This window comes from Anser anser (assembly GCF_964211835.1).
Source record: "Anser anser genome assembly, chromosome: 20".
NCBI classification, from domain to species: domain Eukaryota; kingdom Metazoa; phylum Chordata; class Aves; order Anseriformes; family Anatidae; genus Anser; species Anser anser.
Window position 1 is genome coordinate 145,388 of NC_139741.1, and position 27,219 is coordinate 172,606.

General features: G+C 42.2%; 3 protein-coding genes and 1 long non-coding RNA gene across 11 annotated transcripts in view; 2 read left to right on the forward strand and 2 right to left on the reverse strand.

The window, feature by feature from the left end:
- Positions 1-4,556, reverse strand: part of LOC310884303 — a 31,553-nt gene extending 26,997 nt beyond the window's left edge. The window contains exon 1 of the long non-coding RNA XR_014574137.1: positions 4,427-4,556. This is a non-coding gene — a long non-coding RNA (uncharacterized lncRNA). The remainder of the gene's footprint in view (positions 1-4,426) is intronic.
- A 4,022-nt stretch (positions 4,557-8,578) lies between these two features.
- FBXO39 (F-box protein 39) lies at positions 8,579-27,156 on the reverse strand. 6 transcript variants are annotated; one of them, XM_083805853.1, is made up of 5 exons: positions 27,024-27,156; positions 25,434-25,562; positions 16,833-18,060; positions 15,621-15,797; positions 8,579-8,716 (listed from the first exon to the last, which is right to left on the reverse strand). In XM_083805853.1, exons 3-5 carry the CDS (start codon positions 17,844-17,846, stop codon positions 8,687-8,689), a joined length of 1,221 nt encoding a protein of 406 aa, XP_083661979.1. In that variant the 5' UTR covers positions 17,847-18,060; positions 25,434-25,562; positions 27,024-27,156; the 3' UTR covers positions 8,579-8,686. The 6 variants fall into 6 exon arrangements, with proteins under 6 accessions (XP_083661979.1, XP_083661978.1, XP_083661977.1 ...); XM_083805852.1 differs by lacking the exon at positions 8,579-8,716 and adding an exon at positions 12,406-12,542; XM_083805851.1 differs by lacking the exon at positions 8,579-8,716 and adding an exon at positions 12,536-13,032.
- Positions 8,588-13,987, forward strand: TEKT1 (tektin 1; the record flags this gene model as incomplete). The annotated part of the gene is made up of 7 exons (XM_083805854.1): positions 8,588-8,777; positions 9,162-9,327; positions 9,597-9,725; positions 10,157-10,300; positions 12,305-12,527; positions 13,175-13,371; positions 13,645-13,987. 7 exons carry the CDS (start codon positions 8,588-8,590, stop codon positions 13,802-13,804), a joined length of 1,209 nt encoding a protein of 402 aa, XP_083661980.1. The 3' UTR covers positions 13,805-13,987.
- On the forward strand, positions 20,213-27,000 carry PIMREG (PICALM interacting mitotic regulator). 3 transcript variants are annotated; one of them, XM_083805857.1, is made up of 6 exons: positions 20,213-20,660; positions 20,738-21,056; positions 22,185-22,525; positions 23,444-23,539; positions 24,401-24,447; positions 25,853-25,990. In XM_083805857.1, exons 1-5 carry the CDS (start codon positions 20,656-20,658, stop codon positions 24,429-24,431), a joined length of 792 nt encoding a protein of 263 aa, XP_083661983.1. In that variant the 5' UTR covers positions 20,213-20,655; the 3' UTR covers positions 24,432-24,447; positions 25,853-25,990. The 3 variants fall into 3 exon arrangements, with proteins under 3 accessions (XP_083661983.1, XP_083661981.1, XP_083661982.1); XM_083805855.1 differs by lacking the exon at positions 24,401-24,447 and having other exon boundaries at positions 25,853-27,000; XM_083805856.1 differs by lacking the exons at positions 23,444-23,539; positions 24,401-24,447 and having other exon boundaries at positions 25,853-27,000.
- Positions 27,157-27,219: the final 63 nt, after the last annotated feature.

Here is a 27,219-nt window from a genome sequence, read left to right on the forward strand (position 1 = left end):
GGAGAAGACATTCTATGAACCTAAAAAAAAAAAAAAAACCCTTTTATTGAGCAAAGTAATAAGAAAGTTCTGATTAGCCTCCACTTTCTGGACTGGGTGGAGAAATAAAGATAGCATTCCCAGTTCTGGAAACTGGGATTTCCCAGTTCCTCCTTACCAACATTCATTCTGTTTTAGATACCATCCAGTGGAAGCATATCACAAATGCTGACTGTGAAAGCAGCAGCACCAAATGCAGCAGTGATAATTGAGATCATCACCTGATGAACGGAAGTAGGGAGGAGAATGGGAGAAGGCCCTAAGAAAGAGGACTCCGCAATCATGAACGCTTTAGGAAAAAAGCGTTCAGTTTGAGAACTATTGCTCACTTACAGTTGGTTAGTGTTACCATGGTGCTGGCCGGTGATGAAACATCTATAATGGTTTTTATATAGAGCAACTGAACTCTCACAAAGATAAAGATTTTGCTGTTTTTTTTTAAGAGTACAGTTAAGCTGCCTTTCCAACTAGCTGATTTTGTCTAGATACCAATTGCAAAAGAAGTCATCACAAAAAGATCAAATAGCCTTGTTTGAACCATACGGACAGTAACTATCAGCCCGTTATATTCCACATAAACCTGTAAAGTACTGCATAATTTAAAAATTGATGATAATCACTTAAGAGGAGTTTCAAAAAGAGGAAAAATCAGACTGTTTCCTGTAATTCACAAGAACAAAGTGCCTTCTTATATCCACAGATACATGTTATATAAAGACAGTAATATGTAACACATTTGATTTCTCCTATTAAAAAAAAAAAAAATCATAGGTCAGAATTATCATGAATTTTGGTATATGAGTACACCTTGTTCCTGAACAATCTCAAAGACACTGTTGGGGGGGGGGTGGAGGGGGGGAAACAACAAAAAAAAAACACCTTGTACTTTGGATTTAAAGAGGACCGATCACGAATGAATTTCACCTGAAGGAAGTTAAAGCAAAGGTGTAAGTATAAAATTGTGTGATTTTGACCATGAGTTTCTGCTTCACAGCATTTAACATGAAATCACAGAGATCTCATTACTCACTATAGTAACACTAGTTGTACTTGTGGAAAACTTCAACAGTACCTCACAGCTATGGAATATTGCACACTGGAGTAAATTTGTACACATCTTGCCTAGTTTCTTGAGGTCAAATTAAAAGAAAGCTGATAGAGAAGTACTTCAGAGTACAATAAAGCCAGGCAGACTTGTTTAGCTAATATGTAGTAGTTGCCAAAGTGTGAGTAAAATTGAAGAACCTGCGTCAAGTACTTATTCTGCTTACTTTTATAGTTTTCATTGAATAGCCAATAACAATAGTATCTGCAGCTCCAGACTACAAATGAAAATTCTTTTGCTATATTTCCAGTTTAATCTTTTGGGTAATTATTGAGGAACTCAGGCATTGCATTCCAAATCTACAAAGAAGTTAGTAATTCCATTCCTCAAGAGTGTGACAGATGTATGGAATGACAGTATTACATGCCTGACAAATTTGTATGCCTTCTATGATGGGGTTACAGCATTGGTGGATGGGGGAAGAGCAACTGATATCATCTACCTGGTCTTGTGCAAAACATTTGACACTATCCCAGATGATATCCTTGTCTCTAAATTGGAAATGCATGGATTTGATGGATGGATCACTTGGTGAGTAAGGAAGTGTCTGGATGGTCACACTCAGAGAGTTGCGGTCAACAGCTCAATGTCTAAGTGAAGGTCAGTAACAAGTGCTGTTCCTGAGGGGTCAGTATTGGGACTGGTGCTGTTTAACATCTTCGTTGGTAACACAGTGCGATTGCGTGAACCCTCAGCAATTTGCCAGTGACACCAAGCTGTGTGGCGCAGTCAACAGGCTGGAGGGAAGGGATGCCATCCAGAGGGACCTAGACAGTCTGAAAGGTGGGCCTTTGCGAGCCTCATGAAGTTCAGCAAGGCCAGATGCAATGTCCTGCATCTGGGACAGGGCAATCCTAGGCACAAATACAGGCTGGGCTCAGACTGCATTGAGAGCAGCCCTGATAAAGAGGACCTGTGGGCGTTCATTGATGAGAAACTCAACATGAGCTGGCAATGTGCGCTTGCAGCCCAGAAAGCCAACTGTATCTTGGGCTGCATCAAAAGAAGTATGGCTAGCAGGTTGAGGGAGGTGATCCTCCCCCTCTACTCTGCTCTTGTGAGACCCCACCCAGAGTACTGTGTACAGCTCTGGGCCCCCCAGCACATGAAGGACATGGATGTATTAGAACAAGTCCAGAGAAAGGCCACAAAGACAATTAAAGGGCTGGAGCACCTCTCCTGTGAAGAAAGACTGAGAGCTGGTGGTGGTCAGCCTGGGGAAGAGAAGGCTCCAGCTAGCCCTTCCAATACCTAAAGGGGCCCTACAGGAAAGCTAGGGAGTGACTCTTTGTCAGGGAGTGTAGTGATAGGACAAGGAGTAATGGCTTTAAACTGAAAAAGGGTAGATTTAGATTAGATATATAATGAAGAAATTCCTTACTATGTGGGTGGTGAGACACTGGAACAGTTTGCCCAGAGAAGCTGTGGATGCCCCATCCCTGGAAGTGTTTAAGGCCAGGGTGGATAGAGCTTTGAGCAACCTTGTCTAGTGGAAGATGTCCCTGGGCATGGGATGGCGTTCAGATTTAGATGATTTTTAAGGTCCCTTCCAACCCAAACCTTTCTGTGATTCTAAGGTACATGTGGACAGACCATTCTCCCATATTCTTTTGCTCTATTAGAGATTTGATTCTAATGAGCTCTAATTTTCTCTAGCTATTTGCTCTTGGTCTATAAAAAGATCCCAAAGCAAACATTTGGCATAAGCAAATAAATTAAGCTGCTCAAAACCACAGGTTGGATTATATCTTGCCTTGAACCTGAGCATATGGCTAAGACTATCTTATCTAATTTGAGGCCAAGACAAGGGACCACAGTGACACATGGAATGGTGATGTTGCCATTGTGTTCCACTTTGCTCTGCCAAGAAAGAGCAAAGAGATGTGTACAAAGAGGAAAGAATATCCATTTCTGAAACAATGAACCTCTTAGCAGAGGTCCAGAACTGGACCCAGCTGTAATCTTCCACTCCGTGGAGAGAAGTAACAGGCCTTGTGTTACTACACATAATTCAGATTTCTCTGAATACCCTCTTTTGGCAAGCTGGCAGTAAATTTACACTATGTGGAGTATTCTTGTAATAATACTTGGAAATTTCCAGGAGAACCATGAGAGAACTGTCTCATATCATCATAGGAAAGCAACAAGGCATGAAATGATGGGGTGATACTCGTGATTAAAGGCTATATTTGTAAAGCAAATGTGGTACTTTGCCTTTGGCCAGGGAATAGGCTACAGTAATCAAGGTAATATTACAGAGCCAATAATACTTTTTACGTAACTAATAATACAGATTTACAGTCAAATAGCATTTTTAGTAAAAAGTAAAAAGTAAAACCTGAAGTACATTACAAAAGCTCATCATTAAAGTCTGTAATCAAACACCAAAATCATTTATCTTTCCTATCATCCCCGTGTAAGTTTCAGCTAATAATCTAAACAGTTACCATTATAAAGAAGTATCATACTTCATTCTAATGCCAGTAAAATATGAATAAGCTAAAAAACAACAACCAAAAAAAAAAACACCAGAACTAGTCATCTTTAATATTCAGAGGTCTGTAAATAGAGGCTATCCAGTAGGCATTTATTGTTACTGATAATAAAAGTCATTCCACAAATCATCTGGGCTTTTTAATCATATGTACTAGACAGATCAACTTACCTGACAGAACATTTTGGAATCGACCCATACAGCAAGACACAATCATTTTTGGCAGTTAATACATAGTGACTTGCAAACCAATTTCCAGATTTCTGTCAGCAGCTTTTCTCATTCAGATTTTAAAAGGCGTTAGAATGGATTGTGGTAAGTGAGTAGTATACTAAACACATGGTTTGATATTTCATCTGTACTGAAGTTGGTTTTGATTTAGTTCTCTACTGAGGAGAATATGCTGTTTCATCCAACTGTAACTGTTTATTACATGTGTGGGAATATTGATGCAGATTTCAGTACACCCAGCAGTGCCACCTACACAGATCACAGTAGACAATATCATGCAAATCTTAGCATTCTGTATGTCGGGACATAACCACCTAGCAGGTGCTGTGATGAACAACCTTTCTGCAAGGCACCATGGTAAAGAGATCAGATGGTCCTGTATCATTTAAGTCAAACTGAAACAAATATTAAAATATGGCTCTGAATTTAGGACAAGATGCTGTGATGAGGGATAGGTATATGTTCTTATTAGCATAATCACAGAGTGGTTGAGGTTGGAAGGGACCTCTGGAGAGTCCAATGTACTTGCTCAAGGAGGGTCACCAAGAGCACATTACCTGCAATTGTGTCCAAATGACTTTTGAAGATCTTCAGAGGAGGAGACTCCACAGTCTCTCTGGGCAACCTGTTCCAGTGCTGTCATGCTCACAGTAAAGAAATTTTTCCTCATATTCAGATGGAATTTCCTGTGTTTCAGTTTGTGCCCATTGCCTCTTGTCCTATTGCTGAGCACTGCTGAGAAGTCTGTCTCCATCCTCTTGATACCCTCTCCCTTCAGAAACTTACATACATTGATCAGATCCGCTGAGCCTTCCCTTCTCCAGGCTGAAAAGGCCCAGTTCCCTCAGCCTTTCTTCATATGAGAGATGCTCCAGTCTCGTAATCATTTTAGCAGCCCTCTGCTGGACTCTCTCCACGAGCTCCATGTTTCTCTTGTACTGGGGAGCCCAGAACCGGACACAGTACTCCAGGGTGAGGCCACAGCAGGGCTGAGTAGAGGGGGATTAACTCTCTTGACCTGCTGGCAACACTCTTGCTTAATGTACCCCAGGATACCATTGGCCTTCTTAGCCACAAGGGCACATTGCTGGCTTGTGGCCAGCTTGTTGTCCACCAGGACCCCCAGCTCCTTCTCCACAGAGCTGCTTTCCAGCAGGTCAGCCCCCAGCCTGTACTGGGGCATGGGGTTATTCCTCCCCAGGTGCAGGGCCCCGCACTTCTGTTGCGCTTCATGAGGTTCCTCTCCACCCACTTCTCCAGCCTGCCCAGGTCTCTCTAAATGGCAGTGCAGCCCTCTGGGGTATCAGCCTCGCCTTCCAGTTCTGTGTCAACAGCAAACTTGCTGAGGGTGCTCAGCCCCTTCATCCAGGTCATTTCAGTATCAATGTAGGGAGTACTACGGCTGTACATATTAGGGAAAAATAAGTCCAGACAGAAAAGTGTTGTGACAACCGCTTTGACATCCGTTCACCTGCTCCTCTTGGTGCCGTGGAGCCTGGGCAGCCCGGTGACCCGAGCTGCCTGCGCCGGGCCCCGCAGCGCCGTCCTGGGGCTGAGGGCAAAGCCCCGCACGCTGGGGAGTGCGAGCGTTGCCGAGAAGCACGTGGGGTGAGGCTGTGGAGGCAGCTGATTGGCTGGGAGGAGCCAGCGGCGCCTGGGATTGGCTGACGGGGTTTTGAGGGCTGGAGGCGCTGTGCGCCTGCGAGGTTTGCGTGGTCGGCGTTTGTTCTGTCCCCTGCTGAGCTGCGGGGGGCTTCCAGGAGTTAACAAAGCATTTTAATTCCTTTCTGAATTGACCCAATAGGTGAGGTCATTTAACCCCTGTTGTCTGATAAACCGTTGTCTGCCTCAGGAAATCTACTATGATTTAAGCCCTGAAAACCATCTGAAATGATGAGACTAAAACTTTCTTCTGTTACATAATTAATACTCAAGGTAAAATTGTAAACTGAGTGTTAACAGTTTGAAAATGAATAATCTTTTACAATAAGCAAGTCGTGAAGAACAGAACACGAAGACCCGTTATGACAGGTTTGTCGTTACAAATTATGAAGGTGTTGCTTTCAAGCTGGGTCAGAACAGCATTAGGTACCGTATTTTCAGAACAAAACTAAGTGAAGTCTCATGGGTATCCTATAATAATAAACTGGATGACTTGACTTGGAGATTCCTCAGCTTTCAAAGTGACTGAGCATGTTTTCAGGAGTATATGACTTCAGATATCTCAGCATTTCGGTTTATTGTGAATAATCACTCTGTAGACCCTCATTAATTTGCTTGTATTTCTAGAAGTCTTGGAATGTTGCTGAGAGTATAGATAATAACATTTTGTGGAAGACAACAAAAAAATCCTTGCGGCTTGATAGTCCAAAGCAAACCTCTGTTGAAACTGTTTGAGTTCAGATATACTTAAGTCAAAGAAAATCTTTCAGTTCTTATGGAAATGGCTCCAGTCCTGCTCCAGCTGTTCATATACCAAAAATATTGATTTCAACTAACTCATTTTAGAACCTAATGATAAGAATTTGCTAAGGGTGGTCACTGGGGAAAAAAGGAAAAAAAACAAAAACAAACAAACAAACAAACCACATATATTTAGGCCAGAATGTACAGATCAAAGGCCAGCCCATAGAAGCTTTGTTCTCTTGTGCCAGTAGTTGCAGTCTTCATGTCAGTGATACCATATACATTGATTTACAGGTCTTCATAAGTAGTGGTCTATGTAACTGAATCTTCTGGTCAGAATGTTCACCCTAGTCATAATTTTGTTTTGCCTTACGAACCAGGAGTATTCTGAGTGTCTGTGACCACAGCTTTCCACCCCCTGCATCAGTAAGCATATATTGTTCATTAGCCTTGTTTGCATTGCGCCCCAGTCTCCGCTGCTTATTGAATCTCTAGGTCCTCTTCCTCTCAGGCTAATAGCTTCAGTTCTATTGTCAACCGTGTCTTCTGAAGCCTGTATTTTCCTTTGGGTAGCTCTGAAATACCTGCATTTTCTCAGTGTTTCTTCAGCTGCAACCTCTCTTTTTGGCTTCTATGGAGTACACACAGATTTCTATATACATAGCAACTTGTGTCAGAAGCACTGTAGCAACCAGTTTTAATGATCACTGAGAATTTAGCTAGTGTTGAGATTAAAGGTAGTTAGCAGCAGCTTTCTAGCTGTCACTGCAGGCAATAATTGCAGTTGTTTCCTACTCTTCTGTCTTGGACCAGCTCAACAACTTTTGACTAATGCAGTTTCTTTCCTTATCACTTTGCAGTCTCTTTGAACCTTGCTGGGAACTCTGAGAAACAATGCTTTGATCTTAATTATGACAGGGCTATATGGAGATGCCTTAACCTGTAGCATCTAATGTACTGCTCTTTTGCCTCCTCCATTTCTTCTCTTTGGATCCAAATCTCTTTTGTCTCAGGTAAGGGAAGAACATAGTTGCCAGGAAAATGGAGTGGTTAAAGAATACTGCTAAATATTTTATGACAGACATTTTGGATAGGTATTTAACACACCCTCCATTTGTTTTCAGAATCCTTATGCTTTTCTTCAATAAGTCCTTCAAAAATTACTGTCCAAAGCTGTGACAGCCATTTCAATTAATAGACAAAGAATAATGTTTTTATTTCCAGACTTTTTTTTTCTTTTTTTTTTCTGGCAAAGGGTGAAAGGAAGCACCTGGTACAATAGCAGTAGCTGGCCGGGTTGCTGGAGGCAGTGTTGCTCTTCCCATAGCAACTGCTTTGTTTACCTTCCGTGACGTTCTGAGCCCCCTCCTGCAATATTTGTCTCTTGTTTAACAAACTGTGCTGCAGCCGTGGAGATTGAGGCTGGAAGAAAGTTGGGAGCAGACCCCCCCCCAGTGAAGGGGAAGCGAGGACGTGTCGCTTAGCCAGGATTTGTCCTTGGGAACGAACAATCCAGGCCAGGAGCAGTTTCAGCCAAGAGGTGTGTGAGGGAGAAAGGTGTGTGGGGGGTGATTTTTAAGGATACCTGTGCTAGTGTGTGGGCAAAACCGTGTGTTGCTGAGGAAATGCTGTCCCTGTGGAGAGGAGTTATCGCAAAAGCACTGGATAAACATAGTGCAATAGGAAAATTGATACTCAGTCAAATTGTTGTGACTTTGTGTATATTTTGGGCATCAGTTTAGCCCTACATTAAAAGAGTCCCAAGTAGGCTTTGTTCTGTGTTCTCCTCTAGCACTACCTAGGCTTTTCCGTTTCCTCTTTTATCTGGTTTTCAATTTTTTAAGGTTCCTTTTCCACATATTTTTCTAATGACTGTTAGTTTTGTTTGTTTGCTTGTTTGTTTTGCAGTCTAGAGTTTATGCATCTCTCCAGCCATGTTCTTAAAGCATGTTTACGTCTCTAACCTGTGGGACATTATTTAACTTTTATACTAGTTCAATTTTTTCCAGCTTTCTCTTATTTTCTCTCTTTCCTCCTAGTTTCCATGCCCAAATTCTCGGTTCTTCGTTCTTCGTTCTCCCACACCAAATCCTCTCCTCCACATCTTAGCAAACTCCTGGGGAACCTTGAGCAAGAAATTATTTCTTTTCATCTGTGTCATTTTGCAGATAAAAGGGCAAGATTTTTTTTCCACCCTCCTGGACCGTATTCATCCCTTCTTGCTTCTGCAGCCAAATATAATGCTACTCCTGATTTCAGGTTCCACATTCGAAGAACTGACCTGTGTTATATTCAGAACCTTTCAAAAAACAATGGCCAGACTGTTTCAAGCACCACCGAAGTTTCATCCTTCTGAATGGCATGTCGCAAACAAGATGCAGTGTGCCAGTACAGAGTCTCAGAAATCCAGTTCAGAGCGCATGATAGCTGAGAGTCAGAGGCTGGTGGATGAAACAGAAAAGACAACTCAGAAAACCCAAAGTGATGTCAACAAGAAAATAGGTAATCCCATGTGTGCTCTGCAAGTATCATCTGAGCTATATGTTTAGGCTGGACTTAAAAAATTAGGTAATTGTGGGTAGGAATATATGTCAATGCCATGTTATCTGATCTCATGGAAAAATGCAGAACATTATCAAAAATATTTTTAGGTGGATTCTTTATTTTATATGAAATAAATTACCTGTCTAAAACATGCAGAAAGCTATTTCGCCCCAACCTCCTGACACGGTGTTGTAAAACTGTCTCCACATATCAGCCTCCAGCACTAAATTCACTCCACAGTGGACTGAGTCTATTTCTAGCCGTATCTACGATCTGACTCACAATGCTCTAGCATTTAAGAGCAGCTTGTATTAATAGATATTTGTAACTTTCATTCTGCAGAACAGAGACTGAAAGAAATAAAATTCTGGAGGCAAGAATTAGATAACAAACTTGAACAAATTGTTAATGAGACAGAGGTACTGTTGACTTTCAAGATCAGGCTGGAGAAAGCCTTGGAGAGCTGCAAAGAGCCACTTGTCATTGCCCAGAAGTGTCTCCTGAACAGGTGAGATTAAGAAAAGCATTCAGGGAGTGAGAAAAAGAAATCTAGGTAATGAACTTTTAACAAATAATTTAGAAGGCTGAAAACTGAGGGGCTGCTTCTGCAGCAGAGTCATGGTCTGATTTATGTGTTTTAACACTGGGGACCCAATCCCATAAAGGACATATTACCAGCGTGGCAAAGAAACACTGGATATGCCGGGCTCTCACCACTGTCTGTTAGCAGTAGGCATTTGAACAATGTGACTGACGGCTTTTCCTCTTTTTATTTAGGCAGAGGCGAGTTGGGATTGACTTGGTGCATGATGAAGTGGAACAGGAACTGGTCAAAGAAGTTGAAGTCTTACAGGGGGTTATTGCTTTGCTTGAACGTACATTGGAACAAACCAATGAGCAAATCAGGTACAGTGGCAAAGAGCATAACTGAACTTTGGTTATCTGAGAAGTAGGACAGACATAATCCTGAGACGTTGAAGCATCAGGCTGAACACAGAACCAAGGTTACTTTCAGTTCTAAACAGTTACAGAAGTTCAGTTTTAATCCATAACGTGATCATTAATTGTGAGAAGTTCTGTTAGAACTGAAAGCACTTCCACATGATCCCTAGTCTTCCCAGGATCCAGTCCTGTGCATTTAATTCCAATGGAGATTATATCATCAGTTCATATGGAGGTAGCACCATGCTCTAGATTTTGTGACTTTACAACTAAGAGTTCATGCATGAAAAATTCAATAACAGCATTTGCATTGACTAATGTACCTCTTCTCACATGCATGTTAGAGAGACTTGTGCTTAGACTTTGGCTTAGAGTCTGGTTGTTTCTTCTTCTAGACTAAACCGTTCTGCAAAATACAACTTGGAAATGGATCTGAAGGATAAATTCACAGCTTTGATGATTGACAATTACTGTGCTAGCCTGACAAACAACACTCCTGATGTCAGATATGCTGATAATACAGTGAAAATAGAAGGAAAGTAAGTGGTTATTTAGCTCAACAAATGTACGATAACTATACAGCTAGTTCGAACCATTCCAGAAATAGCAAGATTAAAGTAGAATCATAGAATCATTAAGGTTGGAAAAGACCTTCAAGATCATCTGGTCCAGCCATCACCCTACTACCAATGTCACCCACTAAACTATGTCCCCAAGCACCACATCCAACCTTTCCTTGAACACCCCCAGGGACGGTGACGCCACCACTTCCCTAGGCAACCCGTTCCAATGCCTGACTACTCTTTCTGAGAAGAAATGTCTCCTCATTTCTAACCTAAACCTCCCCGGCACAACTTGAGGCCATTCCCTCTTGTGCTGTCACTAGTTACATGTTAGAAGAGGCCGACCCCCAGCTCCCCACACCTTCCTTTCAGGTAGTTGTAGAGAGCAATGAGGTCTCCCCTGAGACTCCTCTTCTCCAGAGTATACAATCCCAGTTCCCTCAGCCACTCCTCATAGGACTTGTGTTGCAGGCCCTTCACCAGTTTTGTAGCCCTTCTCTGGCCATGTTCCAGGACCTCGATGTCCTTCTTGTACTGAGGGGCCCAAAGCTGAACACAGTACTCAAGGTGCGGCCTCACCAGAGCAGAGTACAGGGGAACAATCACCTCCCTGGTCCTGCTGGCTACACTATTCCTGATACAAGCCAGGATGCCATTGGCCTTCTTGGCCACCTGGGCACACTGCTGGCTCATGTTCAGGTGAGCATCAATCAGCACCCCCAGATCCTTTTCCTCTGCACGACTTTCGAGCCACTCTCCCCCAAGCCTGTAGCGCTGCAGGGGGTTGTTGTAACTATATGCAAGTAACTATGTGTAAGACAGACTAGGTGTTCATCATCAGTCTGTTGTATATTTTTTTTATACTTCTGTCCATCACTTTAGTATCTGTGTAATATGTCAGTGAAATAAGCCACAATAATCATGTTTCTAGAGAACTGCAATTCACTAAAAGTTTTTGAGGCTCACAGTTACTTAGAGCAAATTTCATACATTGCTTAAAACCAGAATTGATTCACTGATATAACTTCCTTTCCTCTCCCAGGATGTCCTAGTTGGTCCCCTAGTTGGGACACATGAGGTGTGGGGTTAATTTCTGATTCAATTGTTAACCTGTCAAATGCGCCCCTTTTGTGTGAATAAAGTGTGAATGGTTTAGATGGAGAAACAGCTACTACAGAATAGGTTGGTGAGAAGAAACAGGCTATGTAGTGTGTGAAACAGTCTCCTGAGGAAGCTATTAACTCTGCAAAAACTGACACACTTGGAACACCAAGACACTGCTGGCTCTTGCCACTAGTACACTAGTGTACATCAACAACGGGTTGTGTAACTCAGCCCACACCCAGAACAGTGTTTGCTGCTATATGCAGATGATGATTACAGGTTTATAAATACACCCAATGAAACATACCTCTGAGGAACTTCCCAAACACCTGCCTACAAGCCACTGGGACACAAGTATGACTCTTCACTTCTGGTGATACACCTGGGGGCTGGCTTTGCAACTATTGCTACAATTCACTATTTGTGCATGTAGAACTGAACTGTACAAGAGAGTAAGTGAAGGTGTTATGTGAATAGTTACTTATTATTAATAGTAACATATTATTTTAGTAAAAAAAGTTTCATTAACAAAAAAGTTTTCCAAGAAACTTTGCTTATTATCTGTGTCTACCCCTTCCTCCCTTATCAGGAAAGGAAAGTAAAAACAAAGTTGCTGTGTGATTTATCAAAATGGTTTCCACACTACCCCTATTTCTTTCTGAAATGTTTGCGGCAGAGAGGGTCTTTATTTTGTATCTGTTGAATTCCCAGAAAAACTAGCACTCACTGGGGTGTGCAGTTAATAGTACTGCTTTATAGTACTGATTTGTTCTGTTTAGCACTCATATTTGGTTTTATGGAGCAATTACAGATTTACAAAATCACAGATGGCTTGATGCTGCCAGTCAATGACCTTTTATTTTGAATCTCTTTCAGTTTTATTAGCCCTGAAGACTGGATAGATTTCTCAAACATAAATGTTGAAAAGGCTGACAAGCAGAGAAACAACTCACTGTCACTAAGGGCACTGATTGACAGCATCCTTTCCCAGACAGTGAATGACATGCACAAGCAATATGAGATGGTCAACGTTGCTTTTAGAAACAGGGTGAAGGAAGTCAGAGATGCCAAGCACAAGCTAGAAATACTCCTTGCACTGGTAAGTGATAGCAGTCTGTCAGTGAAAAGATAGAAACAATGGGCATGGGTTATCAGCCAGTTTACTCAATCTGGTGTCTTGAGCTACTGCAGTTAAGAATTTTACCTTCGTAATACTGGCAAGAACTGCCACATTCCCCCACCACCATCCACACCCCACCTCCACCCTATACCCCCATAACAGTCAGCTTAGATTTTATTGAACCAGCTCTATGTGCACTGATACAGAGGTACATTATTTCTGAAATCATTCATTCAATGGAAATGTTTAGGCTTCAGTGAGGTTGGGATTTCCCTTGTGATTTTCAGACACATGGTATTCCTACAGGATTTTCATGATTGTGTTGTAAAAGCCTAATAGCTTATTAAATCAGGGCCAATGTGCTTGAAGTTCAATACATGAAAACTGAGCTTGATGTTAAGAGTTATTGCTGAACTTAAATCGTCAGTCTCACTTAGAATGATGTTACCTCCTCTCCAATGAAGGAACCATAATCCTGGGCAACCTGTAAAAATACTCTAGTAAAATAAAACCTTAACATAATGAGTGTTACTGTGATTGCTATTACTATAGCTATTAAAGATCTTGATGATTTCACTCATTGTAAGAGGCAGTGTGTAGCAGTTCCTTCTGTTGGATTTGTTAAGGTGATGGATGAGGCTGCCTTACAGGAGAAGAACATTGCAGCCTTAAAGAAAGCAATTGCTGATAAAGAAGGACCTGTTAAAGTGGCTCAAACTCGCTTGGAAGCAAGAAACCATCGTCCCAATGTGGAATTATGTTATGACACAGTACAATACAAGTTGATTAGTGAAGTTCAAGAGATTACAAACAATATTCAAAGGCAAGTAGAAATGATGAAAGAGTGGGAAAACTGTGGTACATATTAATGGGTTAAGTTAAATAGTCACAGTAACATTGGGTCCCAGCTATCCTCCCTGAAAGGCTGGGAATTGCTTTTTCCTTAAGGGTAGCACATTTTAGGGTAAGCTGTCTGGATATTGTCTCACTGTGAATCCTCATTCTTTTTTTTTTTTTTCCCACTTGGAATTCTTATCCCACATGACAAAATGTCCATGTATTATCAAATAATGTCTGACTATATTTTCCCTGTTAGATTAAAGGATACATTGGCACAGGCTGAGACAGAGCTGAAAGGTCTGAGCCGACGACAGCTTTCCTTGGAGGAGGACATCCAAGTCAAGGCAAATACATTATACATTGATGAAGTGCTCTGCATGCAGATGAGAGAGTCTGTTTGCATTAACAACTTTTGAAGTCATCTTCCTGAACAACTCCTGGTGAGATTTTTATTGACAAACCTCCAGATTTACTGGTTTGTCTTAATGCCATCTTCTCATTCTAGATGTATGAAGTAATTAAAACAGACCTAGTATTTACAGCTACTTCTATGCTCTAGAATGCCTGATGAAATCTCCCACTTGGCAATAAAGTTCCAGAATAAGAAGGAATGTGCCTTCCATGTTATTTATCTCAGGTGCAACCGATGATATCTTTTGCCATTGAGAGGTACAGAAGTTGTGGAAGTTAAAGCAGGTGTTCCCACATAAGGCACTTGCTGGAAAGATAGGCAAGTGGGAGGAGTGGGTGGGAGTACCATGGGTAGGACTAGCCAAGGTATGTTTTTTTCTTAACATCTGCTGTTAAGAACTGGACACAGGGTGTATATTAAACTCAACAGTAACTAGGGACTGGTGATACATTGGATGGGGTATCTGACTGCAACTGAGTCAAGATCAAGCCAAGGTTAATTGGGGGTTAATCACTTCCTCACCCCATATCTCAGTTTCCCTATTTGTAAAATGGAAACAATCAGAGGGGCTTCAGTTGTGAGGTGTTTGAAACTCTACAATGGGAATTGCTGAGTAAAGTGGAGGGGCTAGATTTACTGGAGGTGCATGTAAAGGCTGGGAAAGTGCTCGTTGCTTCCTCTGGTTCTGGTGAGGGAAAGCAAAGAAATTACAAGAATAAATGATGCTGGAGACACAGGAGGCCAGTTCCCAAATCCAACATTTTAATCCAGGGGATGGTAAAATTGTCTCTTGCCTGTCTCTTGCTGTAATGGTATTTCCATTTTGGAGGCAGCGCCGGCAAGATTTGAATCCCTTACTAATGCCTTACTAAAGGATTCATTCATCATTTGTAGATGTAACTGGTGTTTTTCTGGGTCTCCCTGTGGTTTACACCATTGGGTAGGTGATGACAAAATAATTAAGCTCTGAGTCAATCAGGTTTTTGAACTTCTTGTAAATATCGCGCAACAGCCGATCCTCCTCACTGGTCTCTTGTCGGGCTGTGTAAATCCTGACCTGTGTGCATGAATGGCAGTCATGTGTCTCAGATACATGGAGCAGTCTCAACCCATTAAATTTCACGGCAACAAGAAGCCTCTACAACTATTGAGGGATCTAGAGAAGCCAATGTTTTTGAGTTAAATCCTGAAGTTTTTACTGGTTTTGCTCCAAACTGTGTGAAGACTCTGACTCATCTCCTGCCAAAGATTTTTTTGGGAAGAGGAAGGGTCCTTTTCCCCCAGGACTGATGCATATGTGGGATCTGCACAGAACTAAGAGAATCTACTAAATTCAGAGTCCAGCAGGCAAAGCAGCATGACAGCATGGTTTACACCAGCTACATTTGTGGTCTGGCCCCAGTTCAACACAGCATCCCTATTCAGTGAGATGTGTTTACATATTTTTGCAGTTTACTGGGACTCAACCCACACACTTCAACTTAAGCATAGACCCAAATACCAGGCCTGGGAGGTAACTAAGAATCCCTAGCTTGACCTGGGACGTGACAGAAGGAACCCCTAGACTAGCAGAGACTTGTGGCATGGTTGGTGCTGGCTACTGAACTTACATAGTATTCTGTACATGGCTGAGTAGGTTGGGAAGCTCCACTTCTGTGAGTGGTTCTCAGGATCCTTATAATACTAAAGCATTATATAGGGAAAGTAGTTATGTTAACTTTTCCTTCTGTGACCTTTATATGGATATAGTGACCTCAGATTCCTCTCAATAGGGAAGAGAAGAAGGAAGGTAACAGGAGTTTTGAAGCACAAAGTCTTACCTTTATGGTAGTCAAAAAGCATTTCCTTTCTGCACGATTATGTAGCAGCCTCTCCATAAAGGTGACACTAAGAAATGCCCAGACTTTCAGAAAAAACAACCTCCTGCATGATAAGATGAGCTGTAGCAGCTCATCATCCAGCACCTCATGGTCATTGTTTACTTCAAGTGTTAATTTCTTGAAAAAGAAAGAACACTGTTAGTACCACTGAAAAAAACCTTGTGAATGCAGTAGCAACTGGATTTCCCAAATTTGCTAACAGAAGTGACTGCCAGCAGATCAACTTTGAACCTTGACACTAGCAAAGAATCACTTTTTTATTATGACAGAAGTATATGTAATGCTAATTTCCATTCCCCCCTTAAGATGGGGGTCCATCGTGCATGATGTACCATCCTAAGAGACACACAACTTCTAGTGGACTTCTAGTGTCTTCTAGACAACCCACAGCTCATGCCATGGTATTATCTCACATACCAGAAATGATCAAAGATAAAAGAGTACATCCAAAGACAACTTCTGGAAAGCTTTACAGATCACTGGTGTTTATTGCAAAACTCTAGAATGCAATAGAACTTAAAGAAGGCTGTCAGTAACCTTCAGTAAGGCCATGTGCTTCCCTCAAGAATGCACAGACCAGGTAAGTCATTTACATGGGTCAGCTGTTGCACACCTTTTGTGATGCAACCTCCGTAATAACAAAGTGCTTTGGCAGAACAGCTTTTCTACAAAAATGATGCTTTCCTGCCTGAAAGGTTCTTTTAGCTCACAGCTGACATTATGATCACCAGTATTTTTGATGTTTTGGTATTTTTTGAGTGCAACCTGACACCAGCCTGCCATTAGTGAAGAACAGCATCACAAACATTGTAACTAGGGAAGGATAATTAATCATAGAATTATAAATTCCTGGTTTGGAAGGAACCCACAATGATCACCGAGTCCAACTCCTGGGTCCCCAAAGGATCACCCCTCAAAAAAAAGGCTATGCGTCTGAGAGCATTGTCTAAACACTACCAATTACCTGAACTGGACTACAGCTGGAACACTGGAATGACTAGTTCCCCTGAACATTACCTTAAAAATAAAACTGAAGCGGTCAGGAATTCCTATAGGTGACTGTTGTTATGCAGAATGCCTACATGATTACTTTGCTTAGCTTTGGGATAAGTTGTCACTACCGCTCTAAGTTGTCACGACTGCTGACCTTACCTGCAGCACATGCCAGTAGGCTGGGAGGAGGTTGGTGAGGGTAGGTCTCATCATCCAGTCTGGATCACTGAAATAGCAGCTCCGTAAACTGATGCTCCTGACTGGGATTTCCACTAGCAGGATCCTGGCTAGGTGATCATGGCTCATAACTCTTTCAAAGAAGAAGTTGACGTTCAGTTTTGGGGCTCTCTTGGCCAAGTTGGCCCATGACATTCCCCAGACCACTTGCCCATGAGGGTCATGGATATGACATTTGATATTCAAGGTGCACAGGGAATGAGCACTGTGCTCCCGCAGGATGTCCAGCAGTTCATCAGAGATGCAATTATAATTGAAAGTCAGGATAACCAGGCTGTGGAACTTGGACATGGTTTGGTGGAACAAGGTGCTGCTGTAGACAGGAAGGTGGAGACTGAAGAAATCCTCGATATTGATTTCTGATATAAAGCTTTTATTAGTCAAGCAGCTCAGAGAATTCAGAAGCCCACAGCCTTCTTCCAAGGTTACTCTTGCTCCTTTTAAGTTGAGATAATCAAGATGTTTGCTCATTCTTTTCAGGAAGGTACCTAAGTTCTTGATAAACTGAGCCCTGACCATGTTTTTCCAGACCAAGCGGTCTAATTCCAGGTTCTTGATGCTCAAGGATATGAGGCGACTGTTACATTTACCCAAGTGTGAAAGAAGACCTCTCACAGTTGCTTGAAATTTTTGCGTAATGACAGTGTTGTAAGGATACAGTAACTTGATTTCAAGGTGCTCCAAATACTTGCCAAATTTCTTGACATACCACAGTGCAGTTTTAAATTCAAACATGTGTGCCCTTGATGGCTGACCACTGAATGTGATGGTTCTGGTTCTCCAGAGGGATCCTGAGTACATGGCCTGACTCCATTTTTTACAGACCAAGGCAGCCCGAGATCTATCCTTGTCATCTAACCAGTGGAAGACATGTCTCAGACAGACATCAGGTAGATCAGCCCAGGAGCTCTGCTCAGGGTCGCTGTCATCCTCCATTGAGGAGACAATTTTTCACGTCTCCTCTGAGTGTTGAACCAAGCTTAGATTAAGAAAGCTGTGGCTAAATTTCTGGTAATTCCCAACAGGATGGTCTTTCAAGCAAACAGCTAAAAGTTTGCTTCTTTACATTCAAAAGCAACAGTCCTTTCTTTGCTTCTGTAGTCAAGTTGTCAGGATCAAGCAACTTCTTGTGTCTAAACGATGGTCTAACCTAAATAAAAAGAAAAAAAATGAGTAAAGAACAATCACAGGATTCATCTTTGAACTTTCTGGCCTCTAGTCTAGCGAAACAGGGAAATGGTATGATAACAGTCATTGCAATTGATAATGTTTTGAGGCCTGATACCTAGTGTAGAGTTGTGTCCAGCATTCTGGGCTGTACAGAGATGAGCAGTGCTGTCTGTGCAAAGCTATTGCACATGACTGTCCTTAGCCCCTGGAATACTGTTTCAAGACAACTGGAAGTAGCGCCCTGTCTCAGATGAAGGTACAATCCCTCTTGAGAGTAATAAGCACTGTAAGCTACTCTATCACTTGGTTCAAACAGGCTGTTGAGACTTTTTGCTCCAGTGGACTGGAAGGCTGGTGAGTCAGGAGTCCAGCCGAGTAGTAGTAAAACACAAGGAAACAACCATGATGCAAGACGTTACCTGTTCCACTCTCAAGGCTGGACTCTGTCCAGCTCCCTGAGCACCTTTCCAGCTCTGACGGATAGTCGCCCTCCTGAGTTCATGATTTGTTTTCTGTACTTCCCCCTTCACCGCCCCCTCCCCAAAGTTTGGTCATTGCTGCCGAGCAAAGAGGTAACTTTTGTGATGTCACAACAACTGGAGCCATGCCAGGGCAAACAGCAAACAAAGCCAACTTGAAACAAGTCAGTTGGGCTGAGGTAAAGACAATGAAAAAGATAAGCAGATAAGACAGATATGATATGTGCCAAAGACAGATATGTGCCTCTGATTACCACCTGGCTTCCACTTACTGGGGAACCAAATCTCCCCTTACCCTATGAAGACCTCTTTGTTTTGCAGAACTGTCAGTCATTTAGGAAGTCTGTAGATGAATGACCACTTTTTTTTGCCCGTCCATATATTCAAGCCAAGTCTCAAAATATGGTGGTTCAGGCTGCAGGTTGCAAGTGAAAGGAGCCTGAAACCTTCCCCAGAGTGACAGAACTGGGCACGGGGAAAGGCATGACAAAGTTGCAACTATCCGGAAGCCATCAAGCTAATGGGCAGAGGACAGCAGAATAGCATATATGACTGTAATACACAGAAATACATTTCTATTAATAAGGGACTATTTCTTGGGATGTACTTGCCCACGTTAAAGTTTATGAATACAAAGGGATACAAATGCTGTCATGTGGAAATTTTAAAACTGTAGTGCTTTGCAAGTCCTAGAAAATATGCTTACAAGCCACTGGCATGACTTGCAAGGTATTCTGCAGTGTCAATGGGCAAACCAGACATGACTCTAGGGTAAGCACTGGCTATGCAAGGTGTCTCTACCAGTCAGCTCTGCGTTTGAAGGAACATAATCACATTTGGGGAAAAAAAAAAAAGAAAAAAAAAAAAAGGAAGCTGCTACAGCTCTTTCCAAGAGCAATTTTTCAGGTACAAGTGTTTTAAAGATAAATGTGTTACTTGTTTTCCTCTGGGGTAGGATGCAAAACAAAACTAACAACATTCTCAGCACTTGGCCTTTCTTTGCTGCCTGATTCGCCAGAGGACCCCCCAAGCAGTTTCCAGTACAACACTGTGTAATTTCACCAGCTCTGTCTCCTCCAGCAACGAAATAAGCCAGTGGGGCAAAACAACAACAAAAAAGCCTTCCAAGACTTGTCTTATAATTATCAGCAACAACAGACGTGGTCGCACGGATTCCCAACCGGGCAACCAGCCTGTGAATACCTTGCTAATGCTGCTGGGGCAGATGCGCTCAAGACCGCTAAGCTCGGGGCGGTGGGAACAGAGCGGGGGGAGGCGCAGAGCGCTGCCCGCCGCCATCTCCCCCTGCAGCAACCGCGGCCGCGCGGCGGCAGCGTCTGGGCTCGTCGGCACAGCCACGCGCCTCCCGCCCCGAGCGTCACGTCACGTCACGTCACGTCACGTCACGTCACGTCACGTCACGTCACGTCACGTCACGTCACGCCACGCCACGCCACGCCACGCTCCCGCAGCTGCCCCGGCCCACCCTGGGCGGTGGCCGCGCGCCTAACGGCCTCCGCGCGCGCGAGGGGCGCAGCCAATGGGAGCGCACGCGCGGCTGCGCTGGCCAATCCAGAACGCAGGGGGGCGGGGCGGGATTTGAACGCAGCGGCGGGGACGGCTGCGGCGGCGGTCGGCCTGGTCCCGGTAGGTGCGGTCCCGAGCGGCGGCCGGAACGTCCCTGTCGCGGGCCGCGTCCCCTGCCGTACGGGGCTTGAGCTGGGTCTCCCCCAGCCTTGGTATCGCCGTTACTGTCTTTCGCAGCCGTGGTTTCCAACGTCTCTTGCGCGTGAAATAACCGCGTCGCCTGGGCTCGCCGCCTTAGCTGCCGCGGGCCTCAGAGCACCGGGGCACCGCGCTGTGCTCGGCAGCAGCGAACTCAACCCTGGGGCAGCAGCTGCTCCCTTCCCGGTATCCCGCGTGTGCAGGACTTGCCGACGTAAAATAATCCGTAGCGATCGGCAGCTTACCAAAAATAAACCTGATAAGCTATGGATGCAGGACCTTAGTCTGAGACATCAAGAAACTTGCAGTTAAATCGCATTCTACCTGATGTGCTTGAGGCTCACAGCTTGCCAGGACTAGCATCCTTGGAAATGCAGTATGTGATATCCAATCTCTCCTTTTCCATACTGATGCACTTTGCTCTAATTTTTGTTCTTATTCTGACTGTTTCAGAAATAGATTGACCAAGAACTGGAACAAGATGGTATCTATGCTCAAAAATGTCAAGGCAACAATGGGCTGGCGGAAACACCAGCTCCTAGCTGACTTTGATGAAAATGACAGCCCTGTACCAGACAAATTCAAGAGAAGGGCTTCTTTGAGTTCTCTCAATACCATCCGTATGTCTCTAAGGAAGCGAATACCATTAAAACAAGTAGAGCTGAATTTCCATGAGACCCCAACTTGGGAAAGTACGGAAGCAAGAGGAAAGTGCCAAGCTCTCCAGAGTATTACAAGAACAGCAAGAAATGCTTTTGGAACGGTGTCCCAGGTACTTTTGCCTTTGCACTGAAGAGTAGGTAGTTTATTTTGTGCTTCAACTTCGTTTCCAAGATTTCTGGACTCTGATATAATGTATTCCAGAGAGTTTATTCTATGTACGGCACAACATAGTGGTTGGCTCATAGCTACTCATTAGTAGAACGTTATCCTTGCTCTAGCAGGATAATCCTTGCCTTTATTATCCAGAAAAACTATGGTTCTGGCAGAACAGGGAAGAAGGTGAAAAGAATAAACATGAGAAATTGTTTAATAAAACCCTTTTCCCCTACTGTATTTCATCATGTATGACAGAGCAGCCTTCATGAGGAAGAAGGTGGGTAGAGACTGCCATTGCTTGCAAATGATTGTTTCTGTGAAATGCGTAGCTTTATGCATATAAATATATATATAGATCTTTCCTGCACCTGTGCTATTTATTAGCATGTTCTTCATAACAGACAATCTAAATTTGGACTGACAAAAGCCAGTAGGTGGTAGCAGGATAGCAACCTAAAGTTTGCACTGCTCTTCCTGTTGGAGGCAGACTCTAGGCATATCAATTATGTATCAGAAAGCATGTCTCTTTTCTGCACAAAAGCAGCAGGCACTTTCTTCCAATGCCTGCTGAAGTCCTTGTCAAGTTCCAAGGATCAGGGGAGCAAATGATTCCTAGAACCCAAATTCAACTACAACTTCCTCGCGAGGGGGTGTGGAGAGGCAGGTGACCTATTCTCTGTTATCACTAGTGATAGGACCCGCAGGAACGGTGTTAAGCTGAGGCAGGGGAAGTTTAGGCTACACATCAGGAAGAGGTTCTTCAGCAAGAGGGTGGTTGTACACTGGAACAGGCTCCCCAGTGAAGTAGTCACTGCACCAAGCCTGTCTGAATTTAAGAAGCGTTTGGACTGTGCACTTAGTCACATGGTCTAAACTTTTGGGCAGACCTGTGTGGTGCCAGGAGTTGGACTTGATGATCCTTATGGGTCCCTTCCAACTCGGGATATTCTATGAAATGGGTAAACCTGATACGAGAACGAAAACTAGGGATTCAGCTCAAATGTTCCTTATCTTCCTGTTTCCAGACTCTAGGCTGATTGACTTCATTTAGCTTAACATGTCTGTCTAATGCACCTTTCAGAAAATACAGAAGACTCGCCAAAACCCAATACACTCGACTGTGGCCTTTCCAGATGAATCTGTTGGTAGAAGAAGCCATGCAACCAGTTTTTCCAGGAAAAGAAGTACTATGCCTCAAACCCCTCGCCATAACAAGAATAGTGTTACTCCAGCAACCAGTTCCATGGGCACCCCAAGATCCAGCAAAAGAGCCTTGCTTGGGCCAACAAGGGTGTCAGAACATACAGAATGGAGGGGTTTCCCATCCTGGCATGGTGAAGATGCTGTCCCACTCCGGAGATCAAGAAGAGCAGCAGCGCTTAAGAGCCCCTATTCATCACCTGCTCCTGCCAGCAGAATGACGTAAGCCACATTTTTTTTTGTGTAAACCTTATTGCTTTTTTTATTACTGTGATTAGAGTATCTTGTAAGATGAATGGCAAGGTATGAAGGTTGTTATCCTATTCCACTGAAATGGTATGCTGTTAGGATAGTTAGGAAAGTAGTAGTTACAGGTTGCTGAATAGAAAGGGGCTGAGCGCTGCATAAAGCTGAACCATGAATGTTCATTTTGTGCCATGACAAGAAAGAGCTTCCTTTTTAATCACTCTCCCATTGGATTAGAAGGTTTACAGCATATTTCTCAGCACCAAACCACATCTGACTCTAGGAATATACCTGAACTCTTTGCTGTTGCTTTTCTGGTAAAGAAGCTCTCAATGCATCTTCTACGTAGCTCTATCTTGCTAATGCTGCTATTTGTATTGCAGAGATACCTGAAAGAGTTCTGCCTATGCCAAGCTCTTCATACAGAGTAGAGAGATTCCTCTTGCCTCAAAGATTTAACACAAATTAGAATCATAGAATCATCTAATTCAAGTTGGAAAAGACCTCTAAGGTTATCTAGTTCAACCTTTAACCCAGCACTGCCAAGTCCACCATTAAACCGTGTCACTAAACTAGAGAAAGGGTTGTGAGCTAAGGTAGTATTTTATAATGTACCAGGTATGCTTTTGTCTCGGTCAAAGTCGTGAGAAATGTCAAAAGCTAGAAGCTGTCTAAACCTCAAGAATCAGACCAGTCATTGAACTGCAGGATAGCTATCTATAGGATGAATGGAGATGTGAAGCAGCTGGTCAGTAGAATTAAGAACATAATCATTACAGGCCCAAGCTTCTCTCAGTAGTCTGGAGATAACTTGAGTTTTTACTGCAGGGATAGAGGCTATTACCTAGTCAGTCTGCCTGGTTTCATCTCTAGTAATAAACATCCTTTTTGCAGAGAGTTTGAGTGTGAGTTGGAACTGGTCTCCTCAGGGATTCGCCGACTGAAGCACCTCTCTCAGGCACTTGATGATGGTATTGTACAAGAGGAGAGGTAAATACTGCTAACAATACCCCAACTCTTAGCAATAGGCCACCTTCCACTTGAACACTAGGCCAAGTGATTGCTGTAACTCAGGACGAGGAATAGCTGCAGAACTTTCTCAGTTGTAACATAGCAGAGCCATTCTTTCTTCATGACACTTGTGCAGATTAAATTAGTAGTTGGACTTGCAGCTTCTAAAACCTGTCAGATACTCACCCTGTCTTCATGTTTCTTGCTGTAGAAGTCTGATTTCTCCCAGTCAGAGCCTAACTTTTACTTTGTATTAGAACAGTATTCTTACTACCTCTAAAAGAGCTGTCAATCCAGGCATGCCAAAAAAACAAACTCCAAACCATTGCACAGACACTTAGCTATCACTGGTGCATGCACATTTATAAGAAAAAAGCTTTTGTGATATAGTTCTGTTTACAAATAGCCAATTTGAACCATACCTCAAAATTTAGAGGATGCAGAAGCCTCTTGTACAAAACCTTGGTTAACCCGTGAGGTGATAGGCTGTTGCATTTGTAAAGGTTATGTCATGCTGAAGTAGGCCTATTCAGTCAGTAAAAACTAAAGGTCAGGAGTTTCAATGCAGAACAGTTCCCTAAACCCCTTTCTCTCTTAGAACACTTGATGTCAGGCATTCAATAATTAAGTCAAGGTACTTTAATCTTCTAGGGAAGGCTTAGCATTAACTACTTTTATCTACAAAGAGATAAAGGCTTAAAATCCTGCACAATTCCAAAAATTCGATGTCTACCAATGGCATAATTTTTAGATAGTTATAGGTTTACTCCTGTAAAAGTTAATGTTAATATACATTGAAAATTTACTAAATCTCACTCCTAATATTCTCCCATCTGTTAGTGATATGACAGTTTCTCTCATTCGTAACTGAAGATAGTATCAACCAGGTAAAGTAGTTGTTCACTTACTTTAACTATACCTGCATGCACATGTGAGGAGAAAAACTGCTGTTTGGAGAGGGACACACATATTAACTCAAAGTTTTCTTAAAATCTTATTGTGTGGAACCAAAGGGTTCTTTCCCTCATATTCACTGTGGCATTCTCTGCTACAGCAGATCATTGTGCAGTTGTGAAGCAGCCTCTGTATTGAAGATTAGTGAAACCTTGCATCTTTGCAGTGAACCATAAATTGGGCTTCTATGCAAACAGCAGCTTTTTTCACCCCAGATCAGAAAACTACTGGTACTAATGTCTTTGTCACTTGATCTCAGTTCTTACTGATTAATAATAAAGATCACAAAGCATGACAGAACAAACTGTTACCCTGAGCTAATTTTACAGCCTTTATTTTCCATCCCTAGCATTGTATTAGCAGTTAACATGATGCTGCGACAGAAACAGTAGATGATACCTGTGTTGCTGGCATTCTTAAACACAGTTGCACCTAAGTGGATGGGAACATGAATTCTTTGCTTCGTGTTTCTGAAAATCACCTTCTAGTATCAACTCATTGAACCGTTACCAGGTTTGCTACGAGAATGTCATAAGAGCCTTGATTACCTTCACTGTGATCTGTGTTGTGACATTAATATCTTCACCTGTTAACATCTGAAGTATTCTTTTTGTTTAAAGGGAAAGTTACATCATAGTTCCTATTCTTGCAACAAAGGTATAAGAACTTGATTTCTGTAACTGTTAAGGAAAAAAAAAAGTAAAATGCAACTCTCTCTGCTACCTGGGAGCAGTTTCAAATGCTTGATTGAAGCTTCCAACAGCTATGTGTACTGCTTCCTCTGATTTGGTCCAGTTCTCCTGCCTGTGTAGATGTATACAATGTGCTCCAACACTTGCTCGTTTGTAGGAACCCTATTTGGAATAGCTGAGAAATACATTTTTTTGGAGGTGTGCTTACACTCACTCTAGCACATTACCTTCTCTTGCAGTATTCAATTGCCATGCATTATATTATTACAGCTTCCATTTAATCTTTTCCATAATGAAACAAGCCTTTCTTCTCAAACTGATGATGGTTGCCAGCTCCATGCATTGCTCAGATGTACCTGTTTTAATGAATTACATTATATCACAAGAAATGTCTTGTTGCTAGTTAAAGTATTGCCATACTTAATTTTTGTACTGCCATTTATGCTCATTGAAGGTAACTAAATATTTTCTTGCTAGTTTTCAGAAGTGTTCAGTGGAAGTACACAGGTTCAGACCACCTCCCTCCTTGCTCCCAGATCTTGTCCTTTGTTGCTCCTGTCTGCCATTTTTCCAGCAATTTGTGTAACAACCAGTTACTTAACCTTGTTGACTTCATGCTACTAACGGTAGTCTTGTTCTTCTGCAGGCAGCATGCGATATCAAACTACTACTGTCTAATGGCACAAAACCTGCAGTCTGTACATCAATCTCAGAAATTTTCTCAGGCTATCAGAAGGCAAGCAAAGAAACTGTTGAGCAGTTGGTACCTGGACAGAGATGGCTATAAGTAGTGTTGGTTTGAGTATATCTAAAGGAAGACTTCGACTGGGACCTGAGAGACTGTACTCTATGCTTTGAACGTAACTGACTACTTTGAATAAGCAATTATATTTTAAAAATCTTTCTTAACAAAGCAGCCTGGGACTTCCATTCCCTTGCTTTCTCTTTTAAAGTCAAATGAAATTTGTACCACGATGTATTACCTCCTACTGAGATAAGGGACCATCCTGAAAGTGGCTTTCATAGGCAGTAAGTACTTTGAAACATATGTTGCACTGACCATGGTCAGAGAAAGGGTCACATATTTATATTATACTAAAAGTAGTGATCTGTTATTTTCAAAACCTAACTTTTTTTTTTTTTAAATACTAACAAACTAAAAGTTAAGCATCATGTTTAACTGGAACTTAAAGAAACAATAATTGCTTGAGTTCTGACCACAAATGCCATTCCAAGGCAACAGGTTTCTGTGGAGTCACTCAAGCCACAATAGTGGAGCCACATTAGGACTTTAACTCACAGCCTAAGGACTGCTGTTATGTTATCCCAACTTCTGTCTTTCAAACTAAAGCAAAGATTTTTCAAGCTTCTAGAATTCAACACCAGGGCTGTTTTCTATGGTAGCAGTTTTGTGCAGTCTTTTGGAATTACTTTCACTTTAAGATGTACCTTCAAACAAAAGATTGAGTTGGTAAACTTTTATCTACAATCATTTTTAAGATGCACATATAATTTGGTAAAACTGGAACAGCCTAAGTTTTAATGGTATTAAGTACAAATATGAGAAGCAGTCATGTTCAATTCTGATTTATGTGTAATTACTGATTTTTAAACTTTCTCCCAATTTTCTTTTCTCTTGTCAAACTATAAAATATTGAAACAATTAATAAAGCCTGGAAACATCCCAGACATCTAGGCTTTCAGATGACTAGTGTGAGCTTTAGTTTGTGTGATTTTTCTGAAGTAGGTTTTTGTTTGTTTTTGTCTTTTTAAATAAAACACCACCAACAAAAAGCTCTTCTTATATGGAACAGTACCTTGAAGTTATTCCTTGCATGTACTGAAACTCCTTCTATAAAGCTTCCACAAGGATGGTGTCTCATTATTGAAATCTCTTCTTGTCTTACTTCTTTTCAAAAAGGAGGATTGGAGGTCACAGGTTGACGTCTGTTCACAGATCTAAGTCTTTATTTCAGATAGTCAACCATATTAAACATTTTCTATACTAACACC